Here is a 15,491-nt window from a genome sequence, read left to right on the forward strand (position 1 = left end):
CCCTGATTCTGGGGGGAAATGAAGGTAAAATGAGGAGGGGATGTCAGAGGATGAGATGGTTAGATAACATTACTGAATCAATGGACATGAATTTGAGCTAACTCTGAGAGGTAGTGGAGTTCAGAGGAGCCAGGCATGCTGCAGTCCATGGAGTCACAAAGAGTCAGACACGACTTAGGGATTAAACAACAAAAACTCCCTGTCTGCTAGAAGTAGGAAGCTGGCTTAGAGGGAGGAGATAAGTGCCTTAGATCAGAGTATCTGTTTGGTCCGTAGAGCTTACACATGAATTTCTGAGTGGAATTAAAATTTCATAACCCTTTGTGTGAAACAAAAGTTAGGAGAATTCTCCCAATATCCTGTCAACTCTGTACTGAGGTTACTTTTTCACAAAATAAATATTGTTGATAGAGATAATCCACAAATGTCATATTAAAAAGCATCAAAACCACTATGCAATTCTATGGTAACAAGTACACAAAAAGGTCAAGGAGCCTAACAGCTAGGGAGAAAATTAACAACCCAAGAAACCAGGGCAAATAGAGAGAAGTTTCAGTCCTGAGGCACAGTAGATACTGAAGAGGGGCATAGAATCAGAATCAGAACTGTATTAGACTGTCAATGCAGTGGAAAATAATAAGAGGCAATGTGTGACTTTATAAATTGCACTCATTGGAGGTGTAACAAATTGGAACTTAGAAAGTTTCATTTTTGTTAAGGAGGAAAAGGATTAAAGGGAAAAAATCAAAAAGAGAAGTTCAGGGCATGTATCCAGAAGGAGGCAAGGGTCTCTAGAGGTGATCTAGGAAATGAAACCAGTGTACAATAATTACCCAGTTTTAAATTACAAATTTGTATGTGTGAACCTTTACACACACATGTAACTCTTCTGTTTACCAGCTCAACCAAAAATCTTCAATTCCCACTGGGGAATTTGACCACAGAAATAAACGGCTTTGTTCAGCTGAATGAAAAATAAAATTATTGTCATTTGTTTTGGTCCTAAGAATTATCATTTTTAAGCAGATAATTAAATTGTTTAACTGGATGGATGAAGATGATGTCACTCTGTGTGTGTTTAGTCTTGCTGTGCTTTTAATATGCACAAAAGTCCACATAGTGGTTTTAAATGTTTGAAGGCTGTGCTGTGCTGTGCTTAGTCGCTCAGTCATGTCTGACTCTCTGCCACCCCATGGACTGTAGCCCTCCAGGCTCCTCTGTCCATGGGGATTCTCCAGGAAAGAACACTGGAGTGGGTTGACATGCCCTCCTCCAGGGGATCTTCCCAACCCAGGGATCAAACCTAGGTCTCTCCCGCGTTGCAGGTAGATTCTTTACCAACTGAGCCACCAGGGAAGCCCCAAATGTTTGACTAATACACAATTAATTTGGTTTTGAATATTGTTTGTTTGAACTCTGATAAATTTAGGGGATTCTCGTCTTCCTACTCCTATAATTTAACTGAAATTGTCTTAGTAACTGCAGTGCCTGAGGATGACATGGATATAAATCCCTCTCCTACTTCAATATACTTTATGTACTGACAATTTCTCCCCTTCAGTCCCACGATCCTCTAAGACCCCTCACATTACGGCTCCATGAACCTTTAGTTTGAAGTAGCTGGAGCATAGCCTGGCGGATCGTCCTGGTCTTCAAGCTGTAAATGATAGGGTTCAGTACAGGTGGTAAGAGCAAATAAACATTGGCCAAAATGCTACAGATCACCCTCGGAGTAGAGCTAAGGAGGCGGTGTGTAAAGGACAAGCTGATCATTGGCACATAAAAAATAGTGACAGCACAGATATGACACACACAAGTGTTGAGAGCTTTTTTTTGCTTCTTAGGGGCCACAATGCTCAGGACAGCACGGATTATCAGGACATAGGAGACAAGAATGAACATTAAGTCAGTACCAGTCATGTAGAGCTGAAGAAACAAGCCCAAAAAGCTGTTGATCCAGGGGTTGGAATATGTATCTCTGATTATATCTGGGTGGTAACAAAATGGATGGGAAAGCTCCTTTCTTTCCTGGAAAGATACAGTCTTCAAGGCTAGAAGCATGGGAAAGATGAAAATTAGTTGTCGTACGCAAATGAATAGTCCGATCGCCAAAATCATCATGTCCTTGAGGATAGTGGCATATTTCAGTGGGTTACAGATAGCCATGAAGCGGTCAAAAGCCATAATTGCCAGCACTGAGGACTCCAGGAAGGAGAAAGCATGTACAAAGAACATTTGAATGAGGCAAGCTTTAACGCTGATTTCCCGGGCATGAAACCAGAGAACCCCAAGCACAGTGGGGAGGGTCGTGATGGTCAGACACAAATCAGCAGCTGACAGCATAGAGAGGAAATAGTACATGGGCTTGTGGAGACGCTGCTGAACAAAGATGACAAACAGGATCATAGTATTTCCCAAGAGAGCAATGATGTAGAGACAGCAGACAGGGATGGAGATCCAGACATGAGCAAGTTCCAGCCCAGGGAATGCAGTGAGGAGGAAGGTTGAAGGGGAGGATGTGGTGTTATTGAAAATCATCATGGTGGGTTGAGGACATGCCCTGAAAAAAGAGATAACAATAATAGTATTTGTCATATTGATCCTTTTTCCTTTTTCCAAGCACTAACTCTTCTTTTTTTTTTTTTTCATGTTAAGCTGATGGTGATACTAAAACTAATGCATAAGAATGCATGTAGACAGTATCTTGCTAAATCATGCAATTGTTGAACTGTAGAAGTAGGTAGATTATTGAATCCTTGGTTTTCAACAAATGTACCCAAACTCCTGGTGGGTATAAGAGATACAAGAAGATTTAAAACAGTGTCTAGGAGCTCATGTATGCCACTGCTAATCCTTCTGACAGATATACTGAACAAAACAAGATGATTGGGTAAAAACCCATAACATGAAATGAAAATTATATACATTTTTAGGCAGTGACTTTTAGTACAATTATGCACAGTTACCATTTGCTATCATGTGATTTTAATACCACTTCAACTGAAACACTTAGCCCAAGTGTCTTAGTTATTATAGTAATTTTGTCTGAATATTTTTTGTTTTGTTTTGTTTTCATATGCCCTAAGGCCCCAGCAGTATGTTTGATAAGTGCACATCTGTCTACCTGGTCTCTTCTATAAACTCTTTCCAAATTACATGTGTCTCTGTATTCAAAACCTCCAATTTAATCATGATACCTATCACATAATTCTACAGTATCTTAAATTTTTCTTATCAGATTTGGCTGTTTTTCTTTTTCTATCACCTCCCAATTAAAACCATCAATCTCTCTAGGTTCATCCCACCCTATTGCCCAGACCAGCCCTGACTTGAAGTAGGAAATACTTATCGACATGTCACACATATGCACACACACCAACAAAACAACTGTAATTACAACTATTGGGTCTTAGTATTAAATCTCCAAGCTGGAACTTCTCTGGTGGTCCAGCAGTTAAGACTATGAGCTTCTGCTGCAGGAACAATGGGTTCCATTCCTGGTTGGGGAACTAAGATCCCACATGCTGTGTGGTACACTCAAGAAAAAAAGTCTCCAAGCTATATGAGTTGTTATAGAAATAATGGAGAAGTGCTTAAGGGCACTTCTTAAGGGCACCTGTGAAAGCATACTTCATAATGTTCTTGCTGGAAGATGGGCTAGGATTTTATATCCAGAAATACCCTTGAACCTGAGTTGTTAGCCATTCTCTCCTAGTGGACTCTATTAGAAATGTCCTTTAGGTATCAGAGCTTCTTTCTTTCTTTTCCTTTAATGGAGCAGCTTCCTTAATTCCTCTCTCCTCTACTCCACATCATCTTGTGCTCTAATTCTGTTTCTCTGAATCCTGTTCCTGGTCTACTGAAATAACAAGGCCTTGTCTTCCTTTTCTCCAAGCTTACACTTTGGTACTTCTTTCTACTCCTTCCCATAGGTCTCTACCATGTAACTTGTAACCAACTCACTGTGAGTAGGTTGCCCCAATGAATCCTGTGAAAAATTTCAAATAGTATTCTAGAATACATGATTTCAAGCATCCTAATCTAGGGATAGTGGGTAAAGCTAGACAAAATACTTGTATAAAAAAAACTATAAGAGGCCCTCAGCAAAATGAAATGAATGACTGTAAAAATCTTTAATGGAATTGAAGTAGGGACTAGGAGCTTAAAGAGAGACACTCAGAGACAGACAGGATGAGGTGCTATCATAAACTGGAATATCAGGTAGTTTGCTGAGTGAGATGCCCATAGAATAATAGCTGCAAACACACACACACACACACACACACACGCATGATATCATTAGGGAGGCAGAATCTGTAATTGATATTTAAGACAAGCATTGAAATTCTACATAGGACTGTTTCAATAAGCTCTAATGTCATTGCTCATTTTAATTTTTTACTTGGGACATTTAGTTATCAAGAAAAAAAAAACAGAAAGGAATGATATACCTAGCCTAACCATTGTGTAGATATAGCCAATCATAATATTCTTACCCCTATTTTTCCCTAGTCTAGGCTTTCTGCACCAGCGACAGAATAGATACAAGGAATTTGTGAGTAGCAGATCTTTCCAGTTGTTTTATAAAGATAAATGAGGGATTGCTGGTTATTTTCTTCCCATCCTTCAATCTACTCTAGATGGTTACAGATAAAATTACTTGTTACACCAAAGGAAAAAAAATTAATTGCTTTTTCTGCTATAATACTTAGTATTGTTATATTATAGTTGATTGAGAATAAAACACAAAGAATCAGGAAGACTAGTGACAACTTCTTTTCAATTTGATAAGCAAAGATATTGAAAGTGAATTCCTTTTCTGTGATAACCATCCTGGAATCTCTCTGCAATAAAGTCGCTCGATCTACTGACTGTCTTTCAACAGTGCTTTACATATGCTTTTTATTACATTAGTATTCTATTGGTTGATCACATTTCTTTCTTCTTCTAAAATTCTGGCTCTCTGGAGATAAAACATATGTGTTCATCTTTATATTTTCTCCAGAGACAAAGCATGGTGATAAAAGTTCAGATAAACTAGTTTTCATTAGGTGTATTAACAGGTGAATAGATAGATAATAGAGAGATAGATAAAGACTAGATGAGAGAAACACAAATTGAGACTGGAAGTTTTGAGGGCAAATTGTTTCCATAGATATGGGGAGCATAAGGAGAGTAATTAATCCTCTTATTTATTGGGAGAAGAAGGAGGGTAAGTTAAGAGAAAAGGAAAAGAATTAAAGTCTTTTATATGTGTCATCACTTGTTAGCTAATTTATATGTAAATTTTATATGTAATTTCATATAATACCAGGAAAAATTGATACAGATGTTTATTCTTCTATTTTAGAGAAAGGAAATGAAACTGGCAAGGCAAAATTGTACATACGCATTCAAAGCCAAATTTACTAACTTCAAAATCCATTAAACCATGTTTTATTAAACCATAGACCATTCGAGAAATCAGGCTTATGAGAGAAGTTAAACACTGTGATATTCTTCCTTGAAAATGAAAGAACAGTTTCTATTATATACTAGTATGTGACTTAGAGAAAGTATAGAGATGAGAAATAAGTAAAACACAGAACAATGTCCTTATGGCTTATTTAAAGAATATTTGTGGAGTCAATCAGTATAAAAATATGAACGGATGTCCACATATATTTGTTTTGTGTATACCTCCATGTGCTGGTGGATGTAGAGAGGAGTTTTAGAATGGGAACGTAATCAAAAGATGACCAAAAATCAGATATCAACTATCTTCTCTTATTTGAAATGTATCTCATAAAGGACAAAAAGATAATATGGGATGATTTGAGGGGTTAGGAGGAAAGGAAATTCATTTCAGTTCATTATGCTACTGGAAAAATTGTTTCCAATAGGATAGGGATATGTAGGCAGGAGAAAGAGAAGCTTTCTCTCCAGCTCACATAAGCCCATGCACTCTGGAACAAGTTATGGGACAAAGCTCAGTGCCTAGTTTTATCAAGATTTTCTCCGTACTACCTACTAACGAGAAGAGTAGGCTAGTGCTTTATAGCACCAGTTGTCCACCTGACAGGTCAGGCAGAAGGTAACATCTATCAGTTCACATACAGAAAGCTAGATTGAATGACTTGGATAAGATCCACCCAACTAAATAATGTAGTGATCCAAAGGACAACATCACTGCTTACTGGCATCAGTAAAGTATAGACCAATCTCCACCTTCTTCTATTCATTTCTCGACACTGAAATCTATTCTTTCCACAATCTGGAACCCTGTCACAACAGATCCAGGCCATATTAATCTGAAATTTCGCCTCCACTTTATGTCTGTATCTTAACATTTAACTCAATAATGAGGCATGGTTGATATAGATCAGTAAGTTACATGTGCAAGCACCATCTCCTTTTTCTGCCTCGAGTGTGAGTTTCTTAAAGGTTTGGAAATGCCTGATTTTCTTCTCTTAGTGCTAGCTACATAAAGGAGGATATGGAATAACACAAATGTTTAATTATGGTTGACTGATTTCTAAATGATCTTGACCACAGACAGAGAGTTATAAGTTCTATCCCTTTTTCTCTTCCTTCCTCCCATTCCCTCATGTCCTTCATTTTTCTGTCTCAGTTTCTTCAAGGCTCCATCACTCTCCTCTGTTTCTTCATCCTACCTTATTTTATAGTTTCCATCACTTCACTGATCTTCTCTTTCCCTCTTTCTCCCAGCATTTCTCACTTTAATCCCTTCCCTTCTGTTCCAACCCACTAATGTATTATTCTTACCTGCTCAAATCATCAGGAAATAGCACCAACTTCTCTCCAGTCCCACCACAGAGCAGGAACTAAGCCAGCTCCCAAGAGTGGGGGTTTTATAGGAAGATTAGTAGAGTCACCAGGCAACAGAGGGCTGGTGAACAAACTGGTTGGATCAAGAGTTATGGCGCCCATAAGACTATGTTCCTCTCCAACAGCTCAGACACATCTCCCTGACATGCTTCCAACCCTGCTCCCAGGCCCAGGCAAATTCCATATATCAGGGGCTGTAAGCAAATCCCTGGCCCTGGGGGCTGACAGTAATGGGTGTCTTCAAAATCTGCCTGCCTGGGTCAGAAAACTGCAACCATTCCTCTTCACCCTGCCTTAGGCTACAGATTCTTAGCCCGGGATGCTCCCTGATGTCAGAGCAGGCTCGGGAGAGTACAGAGTCATCTCTATGTTCTCAGCTCCTATACGTACTCTTTCTAACAAATCTTGTTGCCCTCCTTGTCATTCCTGTGTTCCTCCTCTTGCTCAGGATCCCTTTCTAAGAAGCCGTCTTATTATCTGAATCACATCTACAGCCCACCTACCATTCTAAGCATAATTAAACTAGCATTTGATGAGCTCATAACACTTGCCAAAAATAATGCTAACACTTGAAACACATTGTTGTATTTATTTATTATCTTGCTTATGAGTTAAGTATTATTCTGCAGTTGATGAAATTGAAACTCAAAGAGGTTTTGAATAACTGTAAAAGTTAGCTAGTTACAGAACTGGTATTCACCCATGTCTATCTTACTCTAAAGCTGTTAATCTTAAACAATATGCTATACTGTCTTCTCTGGTCAACCGCTTCCACTGATATTTCAGAAAATGCGATTGTAATACATGGTTCTCGATCTATCCATTCAATAGATTGCTTTATTCTCAACTATGTGCTTATAGCTCATTATAGCCTCATTTTGACAAGAATCTGTCTCTCCATAGTAGGCAGTAAATTAATAATTCTTACCATATCTAACGGGCTTCCCAGGTGATGCTAGTGGTAAAGAACCCACCTGACAATGTAGGATACTTAAGAGACATGGGTTTGATCCGTGGGTCAGGAAGATGCCCTGTAGGAGGGCTTGGCAACCCACTTCTTGCCTGGATAACTCCATGGATGGTGGAGCCTGGTGGGCTACAGTCCATAGGGTCCCTAAGAGTCAGGCACAACTGAAGAGACTTAGCATGTGTGCACCATATCTAATAATTCTTGACTTTTTATCCTTCTTGAAACATTTTTCCAACAATGACACACTGGGCAACGATGGAGATACCTACCCCAGTGTATATCTAGAGAGATTAAGTTATAGCATAAACTTTTTATACAGCAAGCAATGTTTAGATTTATATGTAAATACCATCCTTTTCCACTGACTCTTCTCAGCAAAAATGAGTGACTCTGGAAATTTCAAATGAGCCTTACTAAAATTAAATGAGACAGAGAAGTTAGGCAGCATTAAATCAATCTTGATAAAATAGAGTTTTCACTCATTCATTAATTCACAAAGGACATATCTTATGAACTATATTAGGTACATACTTGAGATAGACAGATGTAGTATAAAAATGAGAGCATGGTATGGTTCTTATGAAGTATGCAGAATAGCAGGAACACATTCTATTAGGTAATTAGAACATAGATACTGTGAGAAATTCTAACATAATAAAGGGCATGTCAGAAAAGTCTTCTGGACAGAAATAAAGTTGAAATTTATATCAAAAATTTATACAGAGTTCCCTATTATTCTAGCTCACTGAATTCATCATACTTTTTACTTGCTATTTTATTTTTAATATATTTCTCTCCTGCTTCCAACCCATTATATATGCCTACACTATTTTTATGAAATATATTTACAGAACATATAAATAAACACTAAAGACAAAAGAAGACATATCCTGTATTCATATCATATATTCAATATATGTCAGCATGTTTACAATGGAGCAAAAACAATCTGAGAATTTTTCTTAAATAAGTTGTTAAAGATTGGCATGCAATGGAATACTAGTCAGCAATAAAAAGAAATAAACTACAAAGACCCACAACAACATGAGTGAATCTCAAATGCATTACACTATGAAGCCAGACATGGAAGATTATGCGCTGAAGGGCCCATGGCATTCTGGAAAAACAAGAATTATATGCATGGAAACAAATTAGAGCTTTTCAGGGTTGGGCATAGATAGAGGGGTTGATGAAAGAGGCAGCATGAGGTAATTTGAGAGAGTGATATAATTTTTCTGTATCTAGGTATCAGTGGTGGTTGCATGACTATGCATCTGTGAAAACTTAATAGAACTATATACCAAAACCAGTAAATTTTATTGTATATAAATATTGAAAAGTTGCTATACACCACTTTGAGAAAGAAAAATTCATATTTGTATCAAGTTAAATTTTTGCTTTTATCAAAACTACTATGCAATGGCATATAAAACCTATTAGGTGCTTCTCACCACATGTGACTATTTAAATCTTCATTTCAATTTATTAGAATTGAATATACTTAAAAAATTCAGCTCCTTGGTTGCACTAGCTAAGTATCAGGTGCTCAGTAGCCTTGTGTGGCTAGTGGTTACTATATTAACAACAGAGACTTTTAACATCACTGCAGGAATTCCTATCGGACAGTGCTGTACTTGATAATCTTCTCTGACTCAATTGTGTTTGCACAAAAGTCCTAAGAGCCCACCCTACCCCCACAGGACACTTGGACAATCCACTGATGGGCCTGCTTGGTCCTAACACTGTATACAATCTGACTGAGCAGAGGAGGCAGTGGCAGGTAGGTACTGGCAATGACTGTGTGTACTACGGGTGACAAATGCTTCCCAAAGCAGTGAATCACAGTCATGCCAATGAGAGGTACATAGAAGAGCCGCACAGCACAGATATGAGAGAGGCGGGTATTGAGAGCCTTGAGTGTCTCTTTCCAGGAAGCAATGCCCAATACTGCCTGGAAGATTAGAAAGGAAGAGGCCAAGTGGAACAAGGCATCTACCACAATGACGAAGATCACCGCCAGGAGGCCGTAGATGCTGTTGACGTGGGTGTCAGCACAGGCAAGCCTCATGGCATCCTGATGGAGGCAGCACGCATGGGAGAGGGTGTTGGAGTGGCAGAAAGGTAACCTTTTGATGAGGAGAGGCACAGGGAGCACAATCCCCACACTCCGCAGCAGGACTGCTGCTCCAATCCTGCCAATGACTCCATGAGTGAGAATGGGAGCGTAGTGCAGAGGAAAGCGAATAGCCATAAAGCAGTCAAAGGCCATGGCCACCAGAACACCCGATTCCACTCCCCCAAAGGTGTGGATGAAGAACATTTCAGTGATGCAGACATCACGGGTTACTGAGCACCAGCTGAGCCAGTGAACACTGATCGTGGTGGGCACGGAAGACAATGGAAGGCTGAAGTCAGTGGCAACTAGCATTGCCAGAAAATAATACATGGGCTCATGGAGATGTTGTTCAACTTTGATGACAGCTAGGATGGTGACATTACCCAGGAATGTGAAACTGTAAAGAAGACAGAGGGACAGGGCCAACCAGAAGTCCTTCTCTGGCATTCCTGGAATCCCAGTAAGGGTGAAGGTCTGATGGTTATTAATAGTTTGGTTGAATGATAGCATTGTGGATCAAAGGTTTGACTAGGCAAAAAGAGAAGAACTCATTAAGCCAATCAGCTTCAATTAGAATCACTGACAATAAGTTTTGAGATGGTAACCATGAGAGGCAGTGATAAATATTTTATGTTCGCAGTCTGATACAGAAACTGATATCCCCACTCCCGTGAAGCAGTTCTATTACTGACCACCATATGCTAAAATATCTAGGAGTACAACAAAAAATTTTAATCAACACCTAAGCTAATTGGAATACAATTCACCTAGAAATATGGAGTAGTTGCTTGCCTCCTTCCTCAGGAAAAAATGATGCTGTACATTTATCTGGATCATAAAAACTGATACAAATAACCAGAAAAGAAATATTATCAGGCACAAACAAGACATAAGGAGTATTCATGAACACAAATATGAAGACCTGTATGTATCTTCATTATGATCTTAAATTGTTGTGATTTAGACAAAATCTTCATTGAGACTCAAGTTTTCCACTTGCATGACATGGGACAGAATCAGAAATATAATCTTCAAGGACTAAACTTCTGACTATCTGCATTCCTAGTAGTGTATGGGTACTAAAAGGACCTGAGATTACAGCAGGTGATGAAGGAAGGAATTATTTGGCTTTCCTCAGAATTTTATAAGGACCCACTATGATAGACAGCATAACCGTCTCTAAGGATATTCACCTCCTAATTCTGGAAACCTGTGAACATAGTGGCTTGCATGGCAAAAGAAACTTTGAAGATGTCATTAAAGTTAACGGCTTCAGATGGAAGTTTATCCTGGATTACCCAAATAGGTCAAATTTGATCATATGAGTCCTCAAAAGTGAAGAAAATTCCCCAGCTGCAGAAAACCAGAGAGACAACTTGAAAAAGACTCAGCAGTATTTGTGAAGAAGAAGGAGGGGGACCAAGAGCCTAGGAATGTGAGTAGCCCCTAGATGCTGGAATAGGCAAGGGAGTGGAATTTTCCCTGGAGTCCTCTGAAAGGAATGCAGACTTGGTGACACCTTGATTTTAGCCCAGTAAGAACCGTGTTGTTCTTCTGACATGCAGAACTGTAAGATAATAAATACATGTATGCTGAGTCACTACATTCACGGTAATTTGTTGTGGGAGAAGAAGAAAACTAATATCCAGAGGAGCCAGAAGAGAGTTGCTTTAACCCCTTTTCAGAAATATTTGCAATCTTCCTATTCAGTCTCATTTACTCAAACTCTGTCCCTTTTTCTTCATGGAAGTTAGACTTCTCTGTCCTAAGGTATACCCGGAAAAGAATTCTGAGATCCATTTCTGTGTTACACCTAAGAGAGCAGAATGCCGGATAGAACTTGCAATGAGTTTTACAACCAACAACTGATCCAGTCAGGTGAAACCCATCTCTGGAGAATCTCCCAAAAGATAGATTCAAACATTATTCAGATTGATGACGTCATTGGCCTTGGTGTTGAGAACACGTTTGGACTTAGTTTCCCTGTTCTTGCATTAAGATCTCTCATTCTATGCATTCTCACTACTGCCCAGCTACTTTAGTAATCTCCTTGAGTTTCCAGCAGCTCTATTTCCTATTGTAATTCTGAGTAAGACCTGCTGCTGCTGCTGCTAAGTCGCTTCAGTCGTGTCCGACTCTGTGGGACCACATAGACGGCAGCCCACCAGGCTCCCCCGTCCCTGGGATTCTCTAGGCAAGAAACTGGAGTGGGTTGCCATTTCCTTCTCCAATGCAGGAAAGTGAAAAGTGAAAGTGAAGTCATTCACTCGTGTCCGACTCTTAGAGACCCCATGGGCTGCAGCCCACCAGGCTCCTCCATCCATGGGATTTTCCAGGCAAGAATACTGGAGTGGGGTGCCATTGCCTTCTCCGGAGTAAGACCTAGATGAACTTAAAAATCATTCTAGATGTTAGTGCCTAATGGTTGCAGTAACAAAGATCAGTATTAAAATATTGGTGTCATACAATTAAATATCTTCTATTTCAATTACTTGTTCTCTTTAAGAAGATGTATCCAAATGTACAGCTGAGATATCACTTTTGGGGGGTCAGTCTAGCCACAAATGATAAGAATTCAGGATTGAAGGAAAAAACAGTGCTATAATGGCTCTTAACCATATGTCATGATCCTTATTGAGCATATCATAATGAGTTTCTCAAATAAAAGTGTTCATATTTACACATAGTGGAGAAGGCAATGGCACCCCACTCCAGTATTCTTGCCTGGAAAATCCCATGGATGGAGGTGCCTGGTAGGCTGCAGTCCATGGGGTCGCTAAGAGTCAGACACGACTGAGAGACTTCACTTTCACTTTTCACTTTTATGCACTGGAGAAAGAAATGACAACCCACTCCAGTATTCTTGCCTAGAGAATCCCAGGGATGGGGGAGCCTGGTGAGCTGCCATCTATGGGGTCGCACAGAGTCGGACATGACTGAAGTGACTTAACTTAACTTATATACACATACATGAATACAAGCAAAATTCTGCATAGAAATTAAGTGAATTCATGTATTACTGAAGCCCATCTCAGGATCCATATTAAAGAAAATGGAACAGAAGCCTGAGTCACAGAAAGAGCAAAGTCACTAGACAAAATCCAGGGCTGGCTACAAAGGGCAGAAAACTGGATGCTTGGGAATAAATGCAGACAGGAAAAAAGTTGCCCCAAGTTCCTTGAGAGTCGATAGCTTAGTGCTACACTGTCCACTCTGGTAGCCACTAGAGACCTGTGCTCATTTATCTTTATATTAATTAAGCTAAATACATCATCAATACCTTAGTTGCCCTTGCTGTGTTTCAAGTATTCAGTAGCTACATGTTGCTAGTGACTGCTGTATTTGAAAAGAACAGATGCAGAATATTTTCATCATTCCAAAAAATTCTATTAAGATTTGAAAAATTAATGATGCAGACTGCAGATTTAGAGAATACCAGCATTCTAGGTGACCTCTTGCCAAATCTTAGCTCCAAGTGGATTTAAGAGTCTTTCATACTGCATAACCTCTACCTCCCTTTACCTATCTCTCTGTCTTTGTCTCTTTTTTGGGGAAATTAAATAGGAAAGTACCACTAAAACTGAAGATTCTGGAGAGAAACCACCTGGGTTTGAATCATAGTTCTATTTCCTTAGACAAGTTACTTAAGAATCTCTGTGATTTATTCCTCACCTTTTAAAAATGAGTGGGATAGTTAAGAGTATTCACTGGCGATATTGAGCATTTTGTTAAGCACCAGACAAATTAACACTCAAAATTTAGCTATAATTAATGAGCGTCTTTTTTTCTCTGAACTTTGTCATATTTGGCTGTGAAAATTAATCTCAAAAATATCAATAGGCTGTGGAATTTATTTACACACTGATAGATATATCTACCTACCCATATATTACTGATGCATTTTAATCAAATTCTATATTATCTAAATCTTTGTATCCATCAGTGAATTTATTCCATTACTCAGTATCAGTGGCTTGCATGCAGTGGCTGTTGCAGTGCTCAAAATCATGAACTCTACTGATCTGTGCTCAGTGACTCTTCACTTAATCATGAATGCTTATTGTGAAGAATTTATTGGAAGCAGATCCTAGATAAAATAGAGATGAAAGGATAATACACTAGTAGAAATCATAGGTAGTGAAAATCAGTAAGAGGAAGAGAGGAATAAAGAACATTGATTCTGAGGGACTATGAGTATAAAACAAACTCTGCACTGACCATCCGAGGAGATTCATCACAGAGATTAACACAAAGTGAAAGTGAAGTCGCTCAGTCTTGTCCGACTCTTTGAGGCCCCGTGGACTGTAGCCCATCAAGCTCCTCCATCCATGGGATTCTCCAGGCAAGAATACTGGAGTGGGTTGCCATTTCCTTCTCCAGGGGACCTTCCAGACCCAGGGATCGAACCTGGGTCTCCCGCATTGCAGGCAGACGCTTAAACCTCTGAGCCACCAGGGAAGCAAAAAATTCAACATGAGGTTTGCACGTTAGCCTGTTGATTCCTTAAGATCTGGTGAACCCAGGAAAAGTTTTCATGTCTAGCTAATTTACTGATAAATCACTTTGTTGAATGCCTACTAAGTTCTAGACAAGTCATCATAATCAGAGGCTCAAAATGAGATTTTTTTTTTTTTCCTTCCAAGACCCTTAGCAAAGAACACATGAAAAACAAGATCAGAAAGAGGAGTAGAATGTGTGCCTGGGGTTGGATAAAAACAAGCTTTACAGATGGGTCAATATGTTCACCTTGTTCACCTATGTATCCTCAACTGGACTCAAATTAACTCTGCCTCCATCAGTACTAGTGACAGACAATGAAGATCAAACATAAACTTTCCTCACAGCAAAAGGACAGAAACTTTATGGCTTAATAAGAGTATGTGGGGAAGTGGAGGAGAAGTAGGAAATGAGATTTTTCCCTTTTCTACTCACAGCATTGAAGAACGCTGAAGTAGCATTCAATGTTCTTTACCACCCAGGCAGTCAGGGAGAAGAACTATTCCCTGAAAGACTGACTGAGAAATCTATACTCTTATAGTGTTTGAGCTGCAGGCTGAAACAGAGTTCTGGTACCTTGGAATTGTCTTCTGAGGAACCATAGATCAGTCTTTCACTTTGGGAAGAAATGTATTTGCTATTGGCCTTGAGCTGGAACTTAGGAGGGAAGGGCAAAATTTTGGGGGATCTTGTTACTTTTCTAATTGGCCTTTGGTAAAATGACACACTCTCCACCTAATTCTCTCATTTATAGATAGAAGTGTTATTTCTATACTAATTATATATATATATATATATATATATATATATATATATATCAGTTCAGTTCAGTTCAGTCTCTCAGTCGTGTCCGACTATTTGTGACCCCATGAATCATAGCACGCCAGGCCTCCTTGTCCATCACCAACTCCCAGAGTTCCTCAAACTCATGTACATTGTGTCAGTGATGCCATCCAGCCATCTCACCCTCTGTCGCCCCTTCTCCTCCTACCCCAAATCCCTCCCAGCATCAGAGTCTTTTCCAATGAGTCAACTCTTTGCATGAGGTGGCCAAAGTATTAGAGTTTCAGCCTCAGCATC

At 39.3% G+C, this 15,491-nt stretch overlaps 2 protein-coding genes across 2 annotated transcripts; both read right to left on the reverse strand.

The window, feature by feature from the left end:
* Positions 1 to 1,557: 1,557 nt before the first annotated feature.
* Positions 1,558 to 2,562, reverse strand: OR51T1 (olfactory receptor family 51 subfamily T member 1). Its single transcript, XM_069554641.1, has one exon. It carries the CDS (start codon positions 2,539 to 2,541, stop codon positions 1,558 to 1,560), a length of 984 nt encoding a protein of 327 aa, XP_069410742.1. The 5' UTR covers positions 2,542 to 2,562.
* Positions 2,563 to 9,473: 6,911 nt separating this feature from the next.
* Positions 9,474 to 10,424, reverse strand: LOC138420170 (olfactory receptor 51H1-like). The gene has a single exon (XM_069553314.1). The coding sequence runs from the start codon at positions 10,422 to 10,424 to the stop codon at positions 9,474 to 9,476; it is 951 nt and encodes a 316-aa protein (XP_069409415.1).
* Positions 10,425 to 15,491: the final 5,067 nt, after the last annotated feature.

This window comes from Ovis canadensis, chromosome 15 (genome assembly GCF_042477335.2).
Source record: "Ovis canadensis isolate MfBH-ARS-UI-01 breed Bighorn chromosome 15, ARS-UI_OviCan_v2, whole genome shotgun sequence".
Classification (NCBI taxonomy): Eukaryota; Metazoa; Chordata; class Mammalia; order Artiodactyla; family Bovidae; genus Ovis; species Ovis canadensis.